Source organism: Drosophila mojavensis, unplaced genomic scaffold (assembly GCF_018153725.1).
Source record: "Drosophila mojavensis isolate 15081-1352.22 unplaced genomic scaffold, ASM1815372v1 contig_136, whole genome shotgun sequence".
Taxonomy (NCBI): Eukaryota; Metazoa; Arthropoda; class Insecta; order Diptera; family Drosophilidae; genus Drosophila; species Drosophila mojavensis.
In genome coordinates, this window is record NW_025318667.1 from 21,497,388 (window position 1) to 21,517,942 (window position 20,555).

At 39.7% G+C, this 20,555-nt stretch overlaps 1 protein-coding gene across 1 annotated transcript; it reads left to right on the top strand.

Annotated features, from left to right (window-relative positions):
- On the top strand, window positions 1-20,190 carry LOC6584427. Its single transcript, XM_032732113.2, has 6 exons — window positions 1-2,724; window positions 4,414-5,724; window positions 14,261-14,435; window positions 16,891-16,897; window positions 16,963-17,457; window positions 19,271-20,190. Exons 1-6 carry the CDS (start codon window positions 394-396, stop codon window positions 19,452-19,454), a joined length of 4,503 nt encoding a protein of 1,500 aa, XP_032588004.2. The 5' UTR covers window positions 1-393; the 3' UTR covers window positions 19,455-20,190.
- Window positions 20,191-20,555: the final 365 nt, after the last annotated feature.

Genomic DNA, 20,555 nt, shown 5'->3' on the forward strand with positions numbered 1-20,555 from the left:
TCGGTGTGCAAGTGTGCGGGAGGAAGGGGTTGCACAGATAATAGCGCGTGCGCGCATTTGTGTGTGTGTGAGAGCAATTGAAAGAGAGCGAGCGACGAGCGACTATTTGACAGTTGACTCGCATCAATTAAAAGCGCATAACAGATAAAATGAAATGAAATGAAAACTGTTTTTTTTTTTCTCTCGTGTTTATGTGTATTTTTCGTGTCTTTGATTCTGTCGACGTTGTTGAAAAACATAAAAAATAAATGATGATGCAGCAATATAGTAATAATAACAAACAACGCGATAAACGCGTGTGATAGTAAATGGGAATAAACTAAAACGACGGAGAGTGTGTGTGGGAGACAGAGAGAGAAAGATAGCAACCAGCGAACTGACAAAGCAAAAGAAATGCCGCAACAAGTGGAAACGAAAAGCAGCAAGCGAAGCAGCAGCGAAATCAACGACAACAATAATAAACAGCACATTTCCAATCAGAACGAGGCGACACAGTCGCAGCTGCGCAGCAAGCGCAGTCGCCAGCTGCAGCCCCAGCAGCATATCTATGAGAATCTGCCACCGTCAGCGTCGGCGTCGGCGTCGGCATCGTCGCAGCAGCTGCGCAAATACTTTCGCCGCGAGGTGATCTACGAAAATCTGTGCCACGGCTGCGGCTATGGCGTCTTTGCAGCACAAGGTCGCTATTGCCACTTCTGCCAGTGCATTGTGAGCGGCAGCGTTGTCGCAGCGCTGCAGCAACAACAGCCTCAGCCGCAGTCTGCGTCAAGCGGCAGCGAATGCAATATTTATGAGAACATTTGCGAGCTCTGCCGGGGCATCTACAGCGACAGCGAGCCATGCGCGTGTCTAAGAAGTGCCACGCCCACAGGCGCAACGACAGTTCCGATTGAAAATACGTCGCTGCCACAGCCGCCGCCAGCTGCAACGCCAGTGACTGCCAAGGCCGGCAAATCACGGACTCTGCTCGGCTACTCCAAGTCCAGCGCAGCGACGCTGACGCGCCTCTTCGGCTCGCTGAAGCAGCTGAATCGCTCCGGCTCGCTGCAGCGACGCCTCTTCCAAAAGGAGGCGGTGGGCGGTGGGAAGGTCGGTGGCGTCGGCGGCGGCGGCTCATTAGAAATCATTCACAACGTGGGCGAAGTGTTTCGCACGCAGGAGACGTTCGATATGCAGCGCATCTGCGAGCTGAAGCGCCAGCTGCAGTGCAGTCGCAGCGATCAGCACATCTACGGCAGGCTGCGCAGCGAACGGGAGCCTGAACCAGTGCCGCTGCCTCAGTCGCAGTCGCAGTCGCAGCCGGAACCGGAGCCGGAACCAGAGCAAGACAGACAGACAGAGGGCGCAAGCGCAGCGGAGCAGACGCGCAAAAAGCCGCGCATATCGCGCATGCGTCTGCTGCGTCAAGACGAGCAGCAGTTAAGCTGCCAGGCAGCAGCAGCAGCTGCAGCAGCGCCGTCGACGTCAGCAGCTCTATTTTTGAATGAAAGCATTTGCCAGTGGATAAGCGCGCTGCGACGCGAGCTGCACAGCTACGAGGATGCCAACGGCGGCGTTGGCTGCCAGCAGCCCAAAAGCGTGCCGCCGGCCTATGAGAGGGAGCGAGAGCGCGAGCAAGTGGCTGAACCTGTGACGCTGCGATGCAGCGAGGCAGCGGCAGCCGCAGCGGTAGAGGCAGAGCCGGCAGCGCAGCAGCGTTTGGTGAACGATTTTAAGCGCAAACTGTTGGCCAAACCACATTTCCAATTAGACACCCAATTGGAAAGCCAATTAGCGCAAAACGGGCCGCCGCATGACGATGCGCAGCTAGACGATCGACGTCGGCGTCGCTGCGGCATCAATGAACGGCACGATGCAGCCTTTGTTAGTGAATTTCTCAGCGGTTTGGCGGTCACTGAGTGCGCCAGCCCAGCGACAGAGACAGAGCTCGAAATAACTGTTACAACAACGCAGACAATGTGCAACGCAGCGGCAGCACTGCTCGCTGGTTGCTTGTCGCTGCCTCAGTTGTGGCAGACGACTGCGCTTGCGGCCAGCTTGCATCGTAGCGTCATTTTCTACTGCGGCTATGACAAATTGCTGAGCGCCTTTTTGCAGCGACGACAGCGACTGCGCAGCGATAGCATTGAGCGCTGGCTACGTCGCTATCGCCGCTACTGTGAGAGCGACGACAACAACAACAATATCGCCGAGTGTGAGTCAGCGTCGAGACAACAGCAACGGCAACAGCAACAGCAACGGCAACAGCGTCGGCAGCGGCGACGCCTATTGGGGCCGCCGACATTGGAGCTGGCAGTTGTGTTAGCGACGCCACCGAGTGACGACGTTGCTGCGGCCGCATGGCATGTCGGCAGCATTAGCCAAACGTTAGAATCGTGCGGGCGAGAGAGCGTGAGCGTGAACGTGAGCGCGATCGTGAGCGTAAGCGTGTGTGAGAGCGAGCAAGAGACGCGATCGGTGTGCGCCAGCAGCGACGGCGGCGTCGTTGTTGGCAGAGCGCTGATGGCGGCACCCAGGCAGAGTGTCGTGACAGAGCGCTCCAGCAGTGACGACAGTGAAAACAATAGCAGCAACAATAATAATAATATCAACAAAAACAACAACAGCAGCAGCAGCAGCAGCAGCAGCAGTAACAATAGCGACAATAATAAGGAGTGTGACAATGTTAACCAACAACAGCAACATCAACATCAACCACAACAACAACAACCAACAATAACACAGGTCAATAGCCATTCCAAGCAAACAGATTTACAACAAATTACAAATTATAAAAATAAATTAAAATAACGAACAACAACAATTTGGGCTCACTGCCAGCTGCAATTGAGGCGTAAATTAATATAGCAATACAACGGTAGTTGCGCTCAGTGAGCGCGCGAGCGCGTGAGAGAGAGAAGGTGACAGAGAGGGGCATAGATAGAGGGCGCAGAGCGCTGTGAGTGTGCGCAGAGCAAACGAAGAGCGTAAAGAGAGCAAGTTAACGGGCAGCGGAGCTGCAAAATGTGTAGCGAAAAGGAACAAACAACAGAAGGGAATGAGTGAGGGAGAGGGAGAGAGTGATTGAGGGGGAAAACAAGGCAAAACTGTTTTATTTATATTATATTGAAAGCTTCTTAAAGAGTCTTGAATTGAATTGCTTTGAGATGTGTGCAAAATATTTTTATAAATAAATAATAAAAATATTAAATGGAATGAATTTTATATTATATAATATATATAAATATATAGTATACACACATATAATATAGTTCACATATAATATGTGCAGCTCTCTAAAAACAGATCTCAGTAAAATAGTAAAATAAAAAATATGCATAAATCAGATTAAACAATACTTAAAGTTAGCTAATTATAAAAAATACCTATATACATACATATACATATGTATGTATATATGCATATTTATATATTGTATATAGTATTTGAATAATAAGTATAACACATGTAGGGAGTGATCGAGCTTAATAATGCTCTTAACGATTACGAGCCAATTAGCGATAACCAATTCGTTTTCCATATGCAAATTATTTTTAACGATCGATTCTTGTGAATGTATAAACAGAGGGAGAGAAAGAGAGCGAGATAGTTGAATTGATTCCCATTCGATTTTGTATGGCAAATTTCAAATAACAAGCGCTCGTACCGAATTGGCTATAAAATATTTTATGATTTCTGTAGAAATAATTTTAAATCAATATATGTGCAATAAGTATCAGTAATCGATTGAGAGAACTGAAATATAAGTCAGCTATGGAATATTGGAAATCGGAAATACATGGCGAGTTTCTCTTAAAACATAATTTTAATTTTTTATTTTTCAAATTTTTAATAAATTTTTAAAAAGTCTATAAAAGTTGGAAATTTTATATTTTAATTTATATTACAATTTTATAAAACATTCAAATTTGTTTTAAACATGAAAAGAAATTAATAAAAATTAATATTACAATTGTAAACTCTAAAAAATGTTTAACTATTTTAAATAGTTAAAAATAAAATTTGTTTTATAAGAACTCGCCACTTCAAAAAATTAAATGCTAATAAACACTTGTTACTTATTCTAATTGGAATATACATATATATATTTTTAAATTTAAATAAAATTTCCAAGCTTTGTTCAGTAAAATAAATTCACTGTTTTTATAAGTAAAATACTCAGATTAGGCATAAACAAATTCCAAAAGTTTTCTTCACCTTACACAAATCAGGAGAAAAAAAATATTTCTTAAGAATTCCAATTGGCAGTTGGGCAAACGTTCCAATTAGAAGCAGCAGTGCAAGAATTAGTTCGAATTGTTGTTGTTCCGCAAATCGGTCTCTGTGGAATGTGATTATGACAACAAACAGTTGTTTTTTTTTTTTTTTTTTTTTTTTGTTTTGTTTTTTGTTTTCTTTTCTAACTAATTGTAGAATTGTGTGATAAAAGTGCGTCGACCGGCGCCTCAGGTGCCCGTGCGTAATCCAACCACGGCGCTTACTAAGAACCAAAATGAGAAAAGCAACAACAACAACAACAACAAACAGAATGAAAACAACAGCAGCGAAACGAACGTTGCGATTAATCAAGTGAAAGAGCTGCGAGCAGAGGCTGAGATGAAAGCAGCGGCTAAGCAGCAGCAGCAGCAGCAGAACCTGCTGCAGCAGGAGAAGGAGAAGGAGAAGGAGAAAGAGCACCAACAACAGCAGCAGCAACAGGAGGAGGAGGAAGAGGAATCCATTTATCAGACCATCTGGCAGTTTAAAACCTTGGAGCCAGTGCCAGATGACAAAGAAGAAGAAGAAGAAGACTTTGAGATCATCGCAGCGACCGATGCGACGGCCAGCGATGACGATGCAGACGCTGAATTTTATGCGGATGCCGAGACCGACGCAGACGTCTACGTCGACGCCGATGATGTTCAGGCTGAGGAATTGGCGCTGCAAGCGGCGGCGGCATTCGCGGCTGGCGCACGTCACAGGCTGACTAAGCAAACGACGCCGGCGCCGCTGTCGCCGCTGCCGTCGCCAACGGCGTCCATGGATCAAGGCGCCTGGGAGACGGATGACGAGTTTATGTTCGCCAAGGCTGACGAGCAGCAGCAGCAGCAGCAGCGCGAGCAGCGGCAGCAACTGAGAGAGCAGCAGAACGCCGAGACGCTTAGCGTGGGCAGCACGGTGACCAACAGCACGGCGACGCTTGGCTCCATCAGTAGTAGGGGCAGCGCAGGCAGCGCTCGCAGCGCTGGCAGCAGCAGCCTCGACAGCAGCGCTGCGACTGCGCCGCAAACACTGACGCATCCGCTGCTGCGCAACATATGCATTTGCTACAGCCTGAAGGAGCCGCAGAAATATAGCGTTATCTTCTACGACTACGAGCGGGCGCAGCTCCATCAGCATTTCATGACCCGCAGGCGATGTCCACCACCGCCGCCGCCAGCGAAGTGGGCAGCGCAGCTGACGACGACGTCGCCGGCGATTGGGAACCTAAACAGCAACGATGACAGCGGCTGCAGCTGCGAGGCGGATGCCGACGAGCTGCCCGATCATATACCGCATCCGCTCAAAGAGGATTGGGCCCTGGCCGTGCTCGCTGCCGCAGCGAGCAGCAAACGCGGCATCGCTGCTCGCGCCGGCCGCAAGCTGCGCGTACGCTCCAGCGGGCGTCTGCTCATACCCACCTCGGTGCTGGCGTGGCGCGAGCAGCTCCAAGATGTCAACTACTGTGAGGATGAGGAGGATATGGTAAGTGTAAACTGACAGTTGCACCATGACCAGGCAACCGCCCCCGCCCCCGCCCCCGCCCCACTATCCAGCCCCTGCCGGCAGTCGCCCATTCCAGTGCCCGCATTTCAATGGGAACTGCAATTGCATTGTTTTTCGCTGTGGCCTCATCAATTAAGCCCTGCAAATTGCAAGAGCGAGAGGTAGATAGAGAGAGAGAGAGAGAGAGAGTGAGTGAGGCAAAGAGAGCGTGCGTATATGTGTGTGTGCAACGGTTGTTCCGATTGCTTGTTTGCTTTGACTTTGCGCCGTTCGCTACGGCACGTCTGAGCCGCAGGCCTCGGGTACTTTACAGTTTTTGCGTTTGCATAAAATTTTACGAACAGCAGCAGCGAATGCCAAAAGGGGGCCGAATGCATTTCGAATACTCTCCATCAGCTGGAACGAATATATAGAGAATATAGGAATTCCTGATTATTTGATGCAGTTTGTTGCTTTGATGCGATCATTAGATCAACTACTTAAATTATTCGAATTTTTTAGTACGAAAATGAAGCAACAAAATAATAAAATAAAATAAAAAAAAAAAAAAAAAAATAAAACTAAAAATAGCTTTTCTGTAATCTAAATTTATAAATCATTTCTTTAAATTATATATACATTTATCATATATTTATTATATATTTCTTATATAATTATACTCATTCACGAAAGCGAAATGAGTATATGGGTTTTGGACAATGTTCGTCTCGCTGTACTATAATTTTAAAGCCAGAAACTTAAAATCGAATCACCAAACTTTAGGCTGAGATCCTCTATATATACGTGTTTATGCCGTTTGGGGTGTGGCAAGTTGGAAAATTAGATCTGTGAGCGTTTGACAATGCTCTTACGTTATCAAAAATAACTTCTTGTTCGCTTTTAAATGTTACCTAACTATATATTAAATATAGTTAATTGTATTTACATTTATCTATATAGTAATATTATCTGTCCTTTGCAAAAGGGTCCACTTCAGTCCATACTGGGCACACAGAATATAGTGTAACTTGGAATCTTAGATGCAAGTGCTTGTTCACTCAATTAGGTTCTAATTTGTACTGATTAATTTGACAACTTCGATCATTGAGCGCACCTGGCGCACCTGGTGAGCGAGCGTAGGGAGAGCGAACTTAGGGAGAGCGATACTCTAAAGCTCCGCTCTCACATCTGTAACTCCAATTGCTGCTCTTTACAGTGTTACTCGACTATGATGTAGACTTACAATTCAGATGATATCATATAATAATGTTAAATGACTTCACAATATAATAATATCTAATATTATCTATCTATTCATTGCATTTTTAAATTAATTTTAAGCAAAATGAATTCTATGCCTATATATTTCTGCTTAGAACTAGTTAAGCTAATATTTATTAAAACATTATTTTTATTGTATTTTATTATTATTATTATATTTTATATTCTTATTTACTTTTTTAATATTTTTTTTTATATTCATAACTCTTTTATTATTATTTTTTTTATTTTTATTTTTATTCCTTTATTAATTTTGTTGTGTATTATTTCTGAAAACCTTTTTTTTATTATTCTAATTTTATTTGGCTCTTAATTTAATTTTAAAGTAAAAAGGGGTAATATTTTTTTTCTTTTTATTTTATTAATTAATTTTATTGTTATGTTTTTTAAATTATATTTTAATTCTAATTTTATTTAAATTTTTATCTCTATATAATATATCATTTGTATATATGTATATTATTTTTCTATTTGACAATTCGTTGAGTTTCTTTTCTTACAAATATTAAACTATATTAAATATTCATAGCAACATTATTTTTAATTAAAACAAGTTCTCCCATTCGCATTTTCAAAATGTTACTTTATTTTAATTCAAAACGCATTAATAAAATCTTATAAGAATTCTATTTGGCAGACCGCGAAGCTCTAGCGCGTTCGAGCTATGAAAACATGATAATTGCTCTAATTGGAATAATTTATTTGGCATTCAGTGAAATCTTCAAGTTTTGTTTAGAAGGAGAGGAAAATGATTTGATTCGTATTTCAAAAAATGTTCTTCAATTTGCAAAAGTAACAAACAAAATAAATTTTTAGAGACTTCAAATTGGAATAATTTGTGGTTTGGCTGTTGCGTAGAGGGAAAACAAAAATTTGAGTTTCACTCTGTTTAAGATCAATATAATTTTAATGGGATTTACTTTACATATAAATTTAGTTAGTGTATTCGGTGCGTCGACTTCAGCCGTTCTGGACGTGTTTCGTGTGTGTAGTCGTAATTTTTATTGCGCTTTGTTTATTTCATGTTGTTTTTTTTTTTTTTTTTTTTTTTTTTTTTTTTTGCATAATGTATTTTTATTTATTTGCCTCTCACGTTTTGATGTTGTATTTGTTGCAAATATTTGTTGTTGTTGTTTGTGTTGATTATTTCCCTTTTTGCATTTATTGCATTTGCCGCTGCATGAGAAATTCTATGGAATTTATTTTTTGGGCAGCTCGACTTGGCAGGAACCCCCACCCTTCCAAAAAAAGTTGATTCACATATTGTTACAGCCCCGTCCCGTCCCGTACCACCATCTCACGTTCTACAGTATATCCCCACAGAGAGACAATTATTTTTGCATACAAACAAGTTGGCAGAGTTTTTTTTTTTTTTTTTTTTTGGAGAACCGGTTTTTGATTTTTCTGCTGTCGTTAATTTCCTGAGTCCCGCTACCCCTCGCCTCCTGCCGGCAGGGGGCCTCGTCATCAGCGTCGCGCAGCATTTATCAGCATTTAATTGGTTAATCATTAGTCAAATATTTTTGTAAGCTCGCCCGGGCTGGCGCTCATGCTCATGTTCGTGTTCGAGTTCGAGCTGGGTTCTCTGTGCTCTGCTCACCTTTTTACATAATTATAGGTGGGCTGCGCCTCTTGAAAGCCAACGGCTGAGCACCAAGCACCAAGCGCCCAGCGCCTTCTTTTTCCCTCATTTTCTAAATTTGTTTTTATCACAACGAACAAAAAAAAAACAAAACAAGTAAGAGGACTCTAGTCGAGACTGCTCGACTAGGAGATACCCTAAACCCTCTAATCTGATTTTCACTCTGCACTTCTTTTCGGCACACATACATACACACGCACGTATTAGAACGCGCTCTGCTAACTGCGCAGTAAGCAGCGACTGCGCTTGGGCTGCGCTGTAGTGTGGGCAACATTATAAGAATTTCTTTGTTGAATAATTTAATTTCTAGACGTACAATCTTAATGAAACTTTCAGAACATAATCATAATGTTCAAATGTATGTACATTCCAAAGCACAAATCTCTAGTACTTGAAATACGTCTTTTACAAAGGTGAGGGTGAGGGGGTGGATATAAGGGTGGGGGGAAAATTACAACAAAAATCGAAATTATATAAAATATATATAAGTCTACATTTAAAATTTGGAAGCTCTAGCTCTAAAGGTGTAGGAGATATAATTAAATAACTAGCATTCGATAAGGTTTTTGATCGATAATAAAATATCGGGAGTAGTTATCGATATTTAAAGAAAAACTTGATATGCGCGTGATATACACGGACCTAGGAAAAAAAATTTCAAGTCTCTAGCTCTTATATCTTCTGAAATCGACGCGTTCATACATACGGACGGACGGACGGACGGACGGACGGACAGACAGACGGACAGGGCCAAATCGACTTAGCTCGTCGCCCTGATCAAGAATATATATACTTTGTGGGGTCTGCCACGCCTCCTTCTGCCTGTTACATACTTTTAACAAAACCATTATACCCTGATTTCCCATTTTCAATGGGTTCAGGGTATAAAAAAAAAAAAAAGCGAAGCTTGGGTCTCATACACAAATAAAGGGCCGGATATTACGAGCAGCATTTGGAGAATTGTTACAAAAATAAAAAATACAAAAATTACTTATCGCAGATTGCATGAAAGTTCGACTTATTTTGTTTATGGCAAAACTAATGTCACGTAGCCAACCTTGGGCTTAGCTCTTTATGGCAAATGCTTTCTGCTCATGTCTAACTATAAATAGATACGAAAACTCATACTTAAAGTAGCTCTAGAAATCATATGTATATATATGTATATAGAAAATAGAAATTGAAATCGTTTGTTGAGGCAGTAGTTTTGGTAGAGTTATCTAAAATTTGGTCACGCGCTGCTAGGGCTATAAGAAAATATATACATTCATATATATATATAACTAGACTTTTCGATATGTGTTATATTTGCAAGCTGAACAAAGCAGTTTCAGACAGCTACGAATTATAATGGTTATGCAAATTGAATATGATTTAATTTAACGAAAACATCTCTAGTTGTTGTCATAAAATGACAAAAGAAAAGTTTATCAAAGTTCAAGGCTCAAATTCTTTATTAAATTATTTTGAAAAATTTGTTATAGATATTAAGAAATTGACTAACAATTGAATCGCAGCCCATTACCGCTAGACTACGAAATATTACATATTTATCGCATTTCAAGTCTATAAACCTAATTTGTAGACTATGTCACACACACAGCTGCTGCGGCTGCTGCTGCTGCTGCTGCTGCTGCTGCTGCTGCTGATAGCTTTGGCCCTGAGAGCGTTGGCTGCGAGTACTCAATTTGAATGTTGGCATGTGTGTTTTGAAGTCATCTTATACAATACATTCATCTATATACATTGTATACATATACATATATATGTAAGCTTGGATATGGCTAAGGTTAGCGCAAAATATCATTGAGTCGAACGGATGTTTGGCTATTGTAGCATTGACTTTGCCTACGCAATGCTAAGTCAACAGAGCACTCGCCCGACACTTGGCAACCCAAGTGTGAATATGTGCCTTACAGACAGTCTCTTGGCCTGTTCCATGGGCCGAGCGTCCGTGAGGCAGCGCATAGGAGGGTGGAGAGTCGAAAGCATTGCCTGTACAGGTATCGACAGAGTGCAAACAACTCTTCAGCAATATGTGAGCAGTCAAAACACAATTTCAACGGGTCAAATGCGCCGCCTTTGTTTGGGCTGTTTCGGTTTTGTTGTTGTATGTGAATCAATGAATGAGAGATAGCTAGATGCGGCAACATACAAAGATACAGATACGAAATAGATACAGATAGAAACATAAATACATAGATACATAGATGCATAGATACATAGATACGTAGATATATAGATACATAGATACATAGATACATAGATACATAGATACATAGATACAGATACATTTACATTTCTAGTTATAGTTATTGATCTCCAGATGCAAATACAAATACATTTATATTTCTAGTTACAGATATAGAGATCCAGATACAAATACATATATAGATACAGATACATTTACATTTCTAGCTATAGTTATAGATCTCCAGATACGAATTCATATGTAGTTCCAGATACATTTACATTTCTTCTTACAGATATAGAGATCCAGATTGAAAAATAGCGATAGTTACATTTACAGGTACAGATACCGATACGGATACAGATACATGAGCTGGTACTCTGAGGCACAGCTGAACATGTGCTGCCACATGTCGAGGCAGTATCAATTAAATTTTTTATAAATTTATATTTGTATATATTTTATATTTTATATATATATATATATTTTATATATATAAACAAGGAAAAGGCAATAGAAATACATAAAATAAACATATTAAACAACAAAGGCAGCCAGGGGCTCGATGCAAAGTCGCTCGTGCAGCGCATATAAAAATTTAATTTTAATTTCGGCACAGCAACAGCTACAGCTACAGCCACAGATACAGCTATAGATATAGATATAGATACAGATACAAGTGCAGCCATAGATACATTTGTGCGCGTATGCAAATTCGCTGATGGCCAACAATGGCAACAACTAATGCGAGGCATATTCTAGACATGCCCAAAACCGTGCTCAGCGACTGCTGCCGCGCTGATTGCAACAACACTGCCAGCAGCAGCAGCAGCAACAAAATGTATAGCAACAAATTAAATGACAACAACAGCAGCGGCAGCAGCAGCAGCAGCAGCAGCAACTACGCAATATTTGCCTTTTTGTTTATGCCCAAACAAACAAAAGCAACAATAACAAATTAAGCTAAATAAAATTAGAGTTTAATCTACCGCTTCTTATATCCTGTAAACTAGGCATGCTTGAATGGGGTATATTGCAATGCAAGGCTGTTGAACATATATAAAGACTCGTACATCTATTTATGTAGGTCGATGAATATGAATTTTGTTATGTTTAATTAAAATTAGATTATAATTATAATTAATTATAGCTTAGCTTTTTAAACCCCTCAAACTAGATGATTTCTAATGGGGGTATGTTGTACTGTCAGGTGAATATAAATATATTTAAAAACATGTGTAGATGGAGTATAGATATTTAAATATTACAAATATATATATTCAAAAATTATTAAAAATATATACATATATAAAGACTTTAATACTATTTATCAACTACTTATCTATATAGACTATGAATACTTGAAAATTACAAACAAATATGTATAACAAAAAATAAATATAAATATAAAGACTTTAATGTGTATATAGAGAAATAATAATAATAATAATAATAATAATAAAAATAAATAAATATATATCTTTATATTTTTTTTATGACTATATTTTGTATATTTATTTCATCTCTGTGATCTTGAAATAAATATGGAACTAGATCAACAGAATTTATCAGAATTTGTATCAAGCAAAAATGTACTCTAGATTATTATTTATAGCTCATCCATAAATCGATGCATTTAATATTTATAGAAACATAATTTTGCTCGCATATTGACTTAATTTCACTGAAGTACTGGGTAGCTCCAAGTTGATCATGCGTCAGTAATGCATGTGTATATGTTGGTTAAGAGTAAGCAAGCCAAGTTTTTATGAATGAAAGAAATAGCGCTCTATTTAGCTATCCCTTACTGGAGACTAGATACAGTCAATAGTCATTGAATAAATTTCGCAATTGCAGTTATATATATATGTGTAGATATACCTATTAAAGCACATTCATGATCAGAGCATCAAGAGTTGAGTCTTCCACAGGTTACTCATTTCATTGTTGTGAGTCCAATTAGAATCTGCTGCTCACACAATAGCCATTGTTAAGTCTAACTGTAAGAGCACTGAAAATCGTTCCATTTACAGGGATGACTCACCTAGAGATATTACAATGTCTTAATGGGTATTTAATGAGTGACACGCCCACCAACAGTTTAACTGTTATTGAGATATCGGTGAGCCTTATCGGGAGGAGGCATTATATAAGTATTTGTGTTACCTTTTTCAGGTGCAACAAAAACATTTTTCTAGGGTATTTCTTGGAGTTTTGACTTTTTGTTTATTTTAATTTTTTGTTTTTTTTTTTTTACATTTTTTTTATTTTTGTGAATTATTTTTTATGATTTCGACTGATTTCGTGACAGTTGCGCCATGGAAATTATTTACATTTGTTGGCGGAACAGCAGCTGTTTGGCCAAGTTCCTGGAATGCGCAATTTATGGCAGCACCAGAGGGAGTAAATGAGAGAGAGAGAGGGAGAGAGAGCGTTAGCGATCTATGTATGTGTGTGCGACTGGCACAGACGCCATAGCGCCTGGGATATGTAACTTAAGCTAGCTACGGCGCGTGTTTACAGCTGCTAACCTATGGGTTTCGTTTCTAGCTAGCTAGCCCGGTCCGTGGGGGAGGGAGAGGGGGCGGACCAGTGGCGCTCGCCTTTCTGTTTATGTGTGGCCGAGAGCCGAAAGAAAATATCTGAATTAGTGCATACATATGGCTAGGTGGCTAGGTGTACAAGGGAAAGCGTATATAATACTCGAGGCCAGCCGATGGACGACGACGACGACGACGACGGCGATGACGACGCCGGAACGACAGTAACGGAACAGCAAAGCGATAGATACGATACGACGATAAATACAAGCAAGCAACAAGAATCGAGCAACACTTCTTTTCTACTTGAGCGTTCCGTTATCTGGGGGCGCATTAACCGTTCGCGTTTGGCATTGCACGCGTCGCTCTTGCTTTCCCAACAAATCGAATTCAGTTCCTTATCAATTTTTCTGTGTGTTCATTTGTGTTTGTATTTTCATTTTCATTTTTAATTCATTTCTTGTACTTTTTTTTTTTTTTGTTTAATTTTTTTTTTTTTTTTTACGTTTTTTGCTTTCGTTTTCATTTGTTCGTTTCTCGTTTCTCCGGGCCGGCAGCAGCAGATAAGAGATGTCGGGGAAGGGCAAGCCCAAGCGTCGACTGACAACGGTGAGGCGTTCGCTCGAGTTCTGTGCAAAAATAGTAAAACTAGTGAAAAATCAGGGAAATCGTTGCATCGACATCAGCACGAAAAGCTGCAATTAATTTGCACTCGTTGCTTACAAATTGTATCTCAATCACAGCCAGCATAGCCCCCTCTGCCCCACACCCCACACCCTCACATTGCCGTAATCTCAAAGAGTTTCGCTATCTTTCACGTTTGCCCTGCATCTGCATCGATATTTATGCGCGTGCCGCGTGTCTTGTCTGCTTGCTCCACAGATTGTGCCAGTGAGCGATATTCTGCGCGCCCAGCAAATCAAGGAGGACAACGAGGTGCAGCAGACGCAGCAGTCGACCATCCTGCAGCGCTTCAAGAGCGCCTCCATTGCCAACCTCAACGATCTGCCCGGCGAAGAGGACAAGAAGTCGATTAGGAATCGCATGCGTATGAAATGTAAGTGTTATTCAAATGGCATTAAGTATACGCACCGGGGGCCGGGCCCCCTCTGAGCGGGCTTTTATAATAACTATGGGCGGCTTTTTTCTTATACCCTGAACCCATTAAAAATGGGAAATCAATGTATAATGTTTATTTATTTTTTTTTTTGAGAATATAGTTAACAGGCAGCAGGTAGACCCTTCCTGATCAGCAAGACGAGCTGAATCGATATAGCCATGTTCGTCTGTCCGTCCGTATGAACGCCGAGATCTCAGAAGATATAAGAGCTAGAGACTTTATATGCATGTATACTCGTGTATACTTTTCTTTTTTATTGAGAATAATCAATAAATTAATTTCGTTTATTAAACGTAATTTGAGTACTATTAGACCTAGAGACTTCAGATTCAGCCTTTGAAAAGGATAACCTATTTTAAGTACTAGATACTTTTGCTCTAGAATATACACACATTTGAGAGTTCCACTACAAAAGAAATTTTTCAACAAATAAATTCTCATAATATAGCCCACAATGCAGCGCAGCCTAACCGCAGTCGCTGCAAACTGCGCAGTCAGCAGAGCGCGTGCTTAGGCGAGCGTGAATATAGGCTCCTTGAAGGGTTCCGGGTATCTGCTAGTCAAGCAATCCCGACTAGAGCTCTCTTATTTGTTATTTATTGCGTGAAGAGTGAAGAGAGGTAGAGGGTAAAGTAGAGGGAACTAGGGCTAGAGATATTCAGGAAGAGTGGGAGACAGGAGAAGAGAGAGTGGGTGTGAGAGAGATGTGGGAGAATGATTTAGAGGGAGAGAGGGAGAAAGAGAGAGATTATGTCAGTGAGGAAGTTTGGGTGAAAGAATTATAAAGAGATCGATAATGTATGTATGTGAGGAGAATAGCATGAGAGAGAATCGGATAAGAAATAGATATAAAATTAACGAGATAACAGGAGTAAAAGGAGATATAGAGAAAACAAGCCAGAAGAAGATAATAAGGTAGTGAGGGCGACAAGGAGAGAGATATATAGAAATACACAAATAGGCAGATACAAGAAAAAATAGATGAAAGTGTAAATGGAGAGATCGACAAAGGGAGAGAGAGAGAGCTAAAGAGACAGTGAGAAATAGAGAAAGATTTAAAGGACAGACGAGCAGAGGCAAACACAAGGCAATCAGCGAAAGAGAGGGGGAAAGAGAGAGAGAGAGAGAGAGGGGGGGAGAGAGAGAGAGAGAGAGACAGAGATGGAAAGATGCAACAGAAATCATCCTAAGATATTCTGATTACGCATCGTCTCAACTGTTGTCTGCCAAGGGGAATTCCCGGCTTCAGACTCTGTCTGATAAGATAACATATGCGGGGTCTCTTTTGAGACACCTGAGAAACAATTGAAGCTAGTCACTCTCCCAATTCTAATTTGTTATTGTGAATCGTTTTAATTGAGCCTTTGTTTTAGTCAAAGTAGGTCAGTTTTGTGATACATTTTAGAAGATCTAGTGCCGAGTTTTATTATATATTAGTCTATTTTAATTTTGAAAAAATTTTCTTTGACTGGGCGAGCCGGCTCGCCCTGATCAGATCGTTCGCAATGTGGCTGGACGCCCTGATGTCTGTGCCGTTGGCAATAGTCAAGCTTGTGGGTCTTCAGAAAACTGGTAAATAGCAGCCTGACTTGGCTTGGCCGTAAAAGGCGTCACACGCGCCCACACACTGACACGCCCACATATATACATATATATATCAGAGAGTCAGAGAGCTATGAATGGAATTGGAATTTGGAAATGCGAATACGAATTCGAATCATGGAATGCGGTTTCAATCGTGCAGAGAGCGGACAGGCATCACGCGCTCTCACACTCATTCTCTCTCTCTCTCTCACTCTTTCTCTGTCTGTCTGTCTCTTTCAATTGGTCTCTCTCTCACTCTCTCTCTCTCTCTTTGTGTCGCAGTTTTAGTTAATGAACGTCGCAGGGGATTTCACTTTTTTCGTCTCATTGTGAGTGTCGCAAATGATTCACTGTGGGGAATCTTGGAAGGCACTTAGCATACATTATTATTGTTGCTGTTGCTGTTGTATGGCGTAAGCCTTACTATTCCAGTCAGCGGCTTTTCTCTGAGATTTCGCATGCAAAACGCCCGCATGGCCAAACAAGGCACATCCATCGACTGCAAGCGATAAATAATACTATATGAGAGTAGAAGCGCAGTCGCATCGCGAGGCCCAGTAGAGATTCGGTTAGCTAGCTGAGTTGTTGTTGCTATCATATAGGGTCGCAGTGGGTGGTCGGCCAGATGATTGACTGGGTGTGGGATAACAAATCGAAATATCGAACGAATTCCATGGACAGACTCCTAGCTGAGAGTAGGAAAATGCTTCAAGAGCTGCACTTGAGCTTTGCACTAATTCAAATGACATTCTTTGTTCTCCTTTTCATGACTCCAATGATGCCTTCGCCACCTGATGCCCTGCTACAGTTCATATGTAAGTAGAAAATATGCCTATATCGCTGTATCCACCTGATTAACCGAAACTCTTGGCCCCTGCAGCAATCGATCGCCCAAGAGTGAGAAGAAATCGCGCACACGTCGCAGCCAGGTGAACAGCCTCTGTCTGGATGAGCAGTCCAAGTATCCGCTGTTTGGGGCACGACTGAATCTGCTGGAGCTGAACATGTCGGATCATCCGTATGTGCCGCGCTTTGTCGTCGACGTCTGCGCCCACATCGAGCAGCCCGATTGCATCAAACAGGATGGCCTCTATCGCGCCAGCGGCAACAAGCTGCTCGTCGACGAGCTCAAGCGCAAGCTGACCCATGTGTATGATCCACGCTTGCTGCAGACAGATGACATACACACGCTCACCAGCCTGCACAAGCAATTCTTTCGCGAGCTGCCAGCTCCGCTGATCACCCAGGAGGCGTACGATCGTCTGGGATGCTGCCTGACCGACGATGCGGCGATCGAGCTAATGCATTTGGCATTCGATGAGATGCCCGAACCGAATCGCTCGACACTGCGTTTCCTAATCAAGCATCTGACCAAGTGAGTGGAGATCAATGAGAGATTGGAGTGTAAACAGCACAGAGAGCAGAGAATTGAGCAGTTGGGATTTAAGAGTGTATATGTAGAGAACAGATCAGCTGAGATTATTATATTAGCTATATGAATGTATTTGAGGCGAGAGTATTATGTTATGTCAGGAGCAATATTAGATAGTTTGAGTATAGAGCATTAGGTATATAGAATTTTATATTTTATAAGTGTTATGTAGTATATATTGTGTTAGGTATATAGAACTATAGTCGATAGTTTGATTAGAGCATTATATATAAACAATTTAATGCCTTATGTATATTATATATATATATATATAAAGTCTATAAATTATATTCTGATATCTATATAATGATGCTTATATGCCAATATCTGACATATAAGCATACATTGTATGGATATCAGAGAGATCTCCAGAGAGAAATAGAATTGCTATAGAGATAGATATCAGAATATCTCTTAGAGAAAACTAGAAATGTGATCTGATTCAAATTAGATCTTTGTCAAATTAAATATGGAGCTATAGAAATAGAATATATAGTATACTTTCTGACTACTAGTCATGCTGCACATATAACTTTAAGTCAGCCTTTAGTGAAATTTATCGGCGTAGACATAAACATTGACTATATATAGTAAGGAAAGACATATTATTAGAGATTGCTAGTGCTAGTTAATAGTTCTCATTATAAAATATAGACTGATATATGAGTGTTAAGACTCATGTTGAAGTGAAGCTTTATTATTATAGTTCTAGTTTACATATTAAAGTTAGTTGAAATTAATTGTGAGATCAAGCAATAATTCGCATAGCTGACTGTTGATAATTCGAATTTTAACATATAAAACTTGAAATGTAAGGCGAATGTTAAGTCTCATGTTTATTAGAAATTGTAGTAGCAAATGCATTGCAAATCTTTGAAGAGTGGAAGTTGTCAAACTGTAAGAGATATAGCTTAATAGACGTGGCTACAAAGTGTAGATCATGCTTAGATATTAATGATAGTTTCAATGAATTGTGAGATCCTGTAATAATTCGGATCTGACTGTTGAGAGTTAGCTATAAATTATTATATATAAATTATTATATATTGTGCTATAAATTATTATATATTGTTCAAGTATAAATATTGATGCACTTTCCAATGAGTTGATCAAATTGATAGTACGCTTTATAAAACATAAAATTGGATATGTAAAGCTAATGTTAAATTACATGAGCATGTTAAATAGGAACTATATTTCCGTATGCATTAACAGTTGGCTTACATTTCACTAGATTTGTCACCACGATATATAGCTTTAAGTCAGTTCAAGGTGAAATTTAAAGAATTAGGTAATCAAATTGTAGGAGCTGTAGCTTAATAGGCATGGCTTTTAAGAATGGGTCTATTTAGTATTATTCTGCTAATGCAATGCTTAGTGAATTGTGAAGATAGGTAATAGTCAGCACTAGTTCGATGAGTAGTCCGCACTTAAATGCAACTAAATGCTATGCTTAAACTTAATGTTAAATCACATGCCAAGTCGAAATTTAAGCATGGACAACTAGGAGTTTCATTCGTAATTTTAACTTTCCTCTTGTATTATTTGAGTAAATATAAATACGATATTAGTATATAGCTTACGGTGCATGAACTTAGTTGAGCTCAAACAAATTTGCACACAGGCAAATTGAGAAGGCTTGCAATTAGTATTTGCTCTAGTCATGGCATGAGTAGCTCTAAGCAAATGTTTTGTTGAATTAGTTGCAGTAATATGTGCTTAACTTATGGAAATCATTGTATTGTTATCATTGCAGCGTTGCGGCATTCAGCAGCGACAATCGTATGCCTGCCTCAAATCTGGCCATTGTCTGGGGCCCCTGTCTGCTGGCTGCCAACAATATCAATTTCAATATTGGCCGCATGAATATGTTGGCCAAGGTGCTCATTGAGAACTATGAACGCATCTTTCGTCCGGCAAATGAGCGTCTTGTCTGCTAGATATATAATGCATGCAGACATACATACATACATACATACATACATACATAAGTGTATGTATGTATTTATTCACATATACACACCTACATAGATACACACAAAGATATATATATATATATTTATATAAAGGAACCGTAGGCGGACGAAGATTAACAAAGGAGGACAACAACATCACAGAAACTTGTGGCCTTTGCTAGTGGTACGAGAGATGCAGAAATTTATCACAATTTTCCATCATTTATTGTAATAATTATGATTACGATTGCGATTATTATTAATATTAATATTATTATTATTATTATTATCATTATCATTATTATGCTTGTCCTGTTTTTACATTTGCCTGCAAGTGTTGGATTTAGTCGAATCCCATTTTGTGCTTTAACTTTCTCTTCTCCTTCTCGTAATGTTTATTTATTGTTAAAAACAAACGGTGTTTGAGCCCAAGCAAACATTTCATGTAGTCGAATTGAGCAAACACACGCAAAATACTTACCAAAAAGACAGTAGACTAAGTCGAACTAGTAGTACAGTGAACACTAACTATGGCTAATTGTGTAACATGAACTCACAGATACATACATACATAGATACAACATCATTTTTTTTTTTTTTTTTTTGAATATATGTAATATAAGTTGGTTTTGTGAGCGTGACCAAATGATAAGCAGCATACTCTAGGCATTATCTATGCATAATGTTCTTTAGCAATATATCAAGATATATTTATCATAAATGTCATGTCTTTTTTTTTATTGCTTTTTTTTTTGAGTCCACAAATGAGTTAGTTGTGTATGTATATATATATATATATATATATATATATATATATATATACTAAATTAACAAACATTGTAAATGTTTTAATTTTTTTCGGAATGTCAAGAGAATATGTGTTTGATATTTTAATAAATCTGAAAAGTATTTCAAGAATAAATATAAATTAAAGCGGTGGTTTTTATTTATGGATTTTGATATGTGTATAGATTTATATGTATACATGTATGTATGTATATATATTATATGTATACCTTGTATAGGTTTTTATGTGAAGGGGCCGAAGTCTTTGAGCATTGCTCGCAAAGAGCTGTTAAATCTTTC

Bases quoted from the DNA above. Each gene is read 5' to 3' on its own strand.
- LOC6584427 (XM_032732113.2), top strand. From the start codon at position 394: ATGCCGCAACAAGTGGAAACGAAAAGCAGCAAGCGAAGCAGCAGCGAA. The intron at 2,725-4,413 runs GTCAATAGCCAT...AACTAATTGTAG, and splicing joins AACAACCAACAATAACACAG to AATTGTGTGATAAAAGTGCG. The intron at 5,725-14,260 runs GTAAGTGTAAAC...CTTGCTCCACAG, and splicing joins GTGAGGATGAGGAGGATATG to ATTGTGCCAGTGAGCGATAT.